This window comes from Plasmodium inui (genome assembly GCF_000524495.1).
Source record: "Plasmodium inui San Antonio 1 unplaced genomic scaffold supercont1.284, whole genome shotgun sequence".
NCBI lineage: Eukaryota > Apicomplexa > Aconoidasida > Haemosporida > Plasmodiidae > Plasmodium > Plasmodium inui.
In genome coordinates this window covers 1-1,593 of record NW_008482118.1, presented here as the reverse complement: position 1 = coordinate 1,593, position 1,593 = coordinate 1, and the positions used below count along the sequence as shown (strand labels likewise).

The 1,593-nt window shown below is 35.7% G+C and overlaps 2 protein-coding genes across 2 annotated transcripts; both read right to left on the bottom strand.

Moving 5' to 3' along the window:
• Nucleotides 1–535: 535 nt before the first annotated feature.
• Nucleotides 536–739, bottom strand: C922_05866 (hypothetical protein; the record flags this gene model as incomplete). Its single annotated transcript, XM_008821437.1, has 1 exon — nucleotides 536–739. One exon carries the CDS (start codon nucleotides 737–739, stop codon nucleotides 536–538), a length of 204 nt encoding a protein of 67 aa, XP_008819659.1.
• A 143-nt stretch (nucleotides 740–882) lies between these two features.
• On the bottom strand, nucleotides 883–1,128 carry C922_05865 (hypothetical protein; the record flags this gene model as incomplete). The annotated part of the gene is made up of 1 exon (XM_008821436.1): nucleotides 883–1,128. The coding sequence occupies one exon, from the start codon at nucleotides 1,126–1,128 to the stop codon at nucleotides 883–885; it is 246 nt and encodes an 81-aa protein (XP_008819658.1).
• Between the last annotated feature and the right edge of the window lie 465 nt (nucleotides 1,129–1,593).

The window sequence follows — 1,593 nt, the reverse complement described above, 5'->3', positions numbered from 1 at the left end:
TATGCTGTGCAAATTTACGCTTAACCCATAGGTATGTTAAATTTTTTTACATCTTTTCCTCCCCCAAAAAAAAAGGAAAAAAATATATGCTTAAAATTGTTAATACATGGGGTAAAGGGGAAAATAAAAAAATTGTACCTTAACTGATTGATGTTGTTCTCAGTGACATATAGTTTCATCAAAAAAATGATTTCTTTTGCGCGCGAAAATTCATTATATATTGGCGAGAATATACTCACATAATTTTTTCTCATACTTCGACTAATTTTTTAATCGTCATGATCGAAAAAGTGCGAGGTGAGCGGAAAATAGGAAAAAAATTCACTTAATCTTACAAGGTTACAGAAATGTCATAATTCAGTTATACTCCTTGTTTCATTTCTTGTTTGTGCTTTTTTTCTTTTTCTATGGGCTGTTTCGCACGCGAATATTTTTGACTTTTTTGTTTTTTTTTTTCTTCCAAAGCCTTGTGATTTTGCAGTTGACCGTACACTTGTTATGGTCGTGCCGCGTGACTTTGCAATTGATCATGTATTTATATGTGGGCTCCACTTTCCATGTTCACGTATATTTGCCCTGTAGCTTTGCAATTGACCATAAACTTACACTTGCTCTTTCCTTGACCTTGTTCTTGCACTTTCTCCCTGCTTGACATTACCCTTGCCCTTATTCTTTTCTTGACCTTACACTTGCACCTGCTCTTACACGAGTACTTGATCTTTTGCTTGGACGTGCCCATTCTTTTTCTTCTTAACTTCCATTTTCATTTTCCAATTGTTTTTAATTTATTCGTATACTTCCCCATAAACTTCACTTCACATTCACATTTGCTCTAGCATTTATGTGTGCACGTGACCTTACATATTGACTTGGACTTATACTTCATCTTGTAGGCACATTTGACCTTACCTTGTCCCATACTCGTGCAGTGGATCTTGCCCGTGGCCCGGATCTTAATCTTGCCTTGTTCTTACTACTAATAGTAACCTGTTTATACATCCAACCCTTTTGTTTCCTCTTGAGGCATATCTTGATCTTGCCCCTAAATAATACTCTAGCTTTGACCTTGATCTTTCCCTTACTCGAATCCTTCCTCCGACTTCTTTCGTAAAAGATGAGGTACTCCATACCTTTGGCTCATCATGCAATAGTATACAGACAAAACTATTCCTTGTATCGATTTATCTAATCGCATGTGTGCATTATCATAAGAAGGGCCTTAGCATCTCTTAACCAATGTGTTTAACCGGGTTAATCTATTTCCTTGTGAATGATGGGCCCATGTGAGGTGATGTTCCTCATTTCCGGCTCCCTGAAAAGTAAAAATATTCTCATTTTGTTCGTGGAAAATGAATAAATGTGAAACCACATATATTTTTATTTTTTCCACTCTTTTAATTTTTACGGGAGTGCAAAATCTGGTCAAATCTTTAACACAAATACGTATATGCGGACTTCTTCACGCTTATTAATTTATTTCTTATAAATATTTTTCTTGCACAAATTCTATGTTCCCTCGCAATATACACATTATGAAGTTTAAAAGTTCCTACTCTCTCATATGTGAAAATTGTTCACGCCATTGGGCAGCTG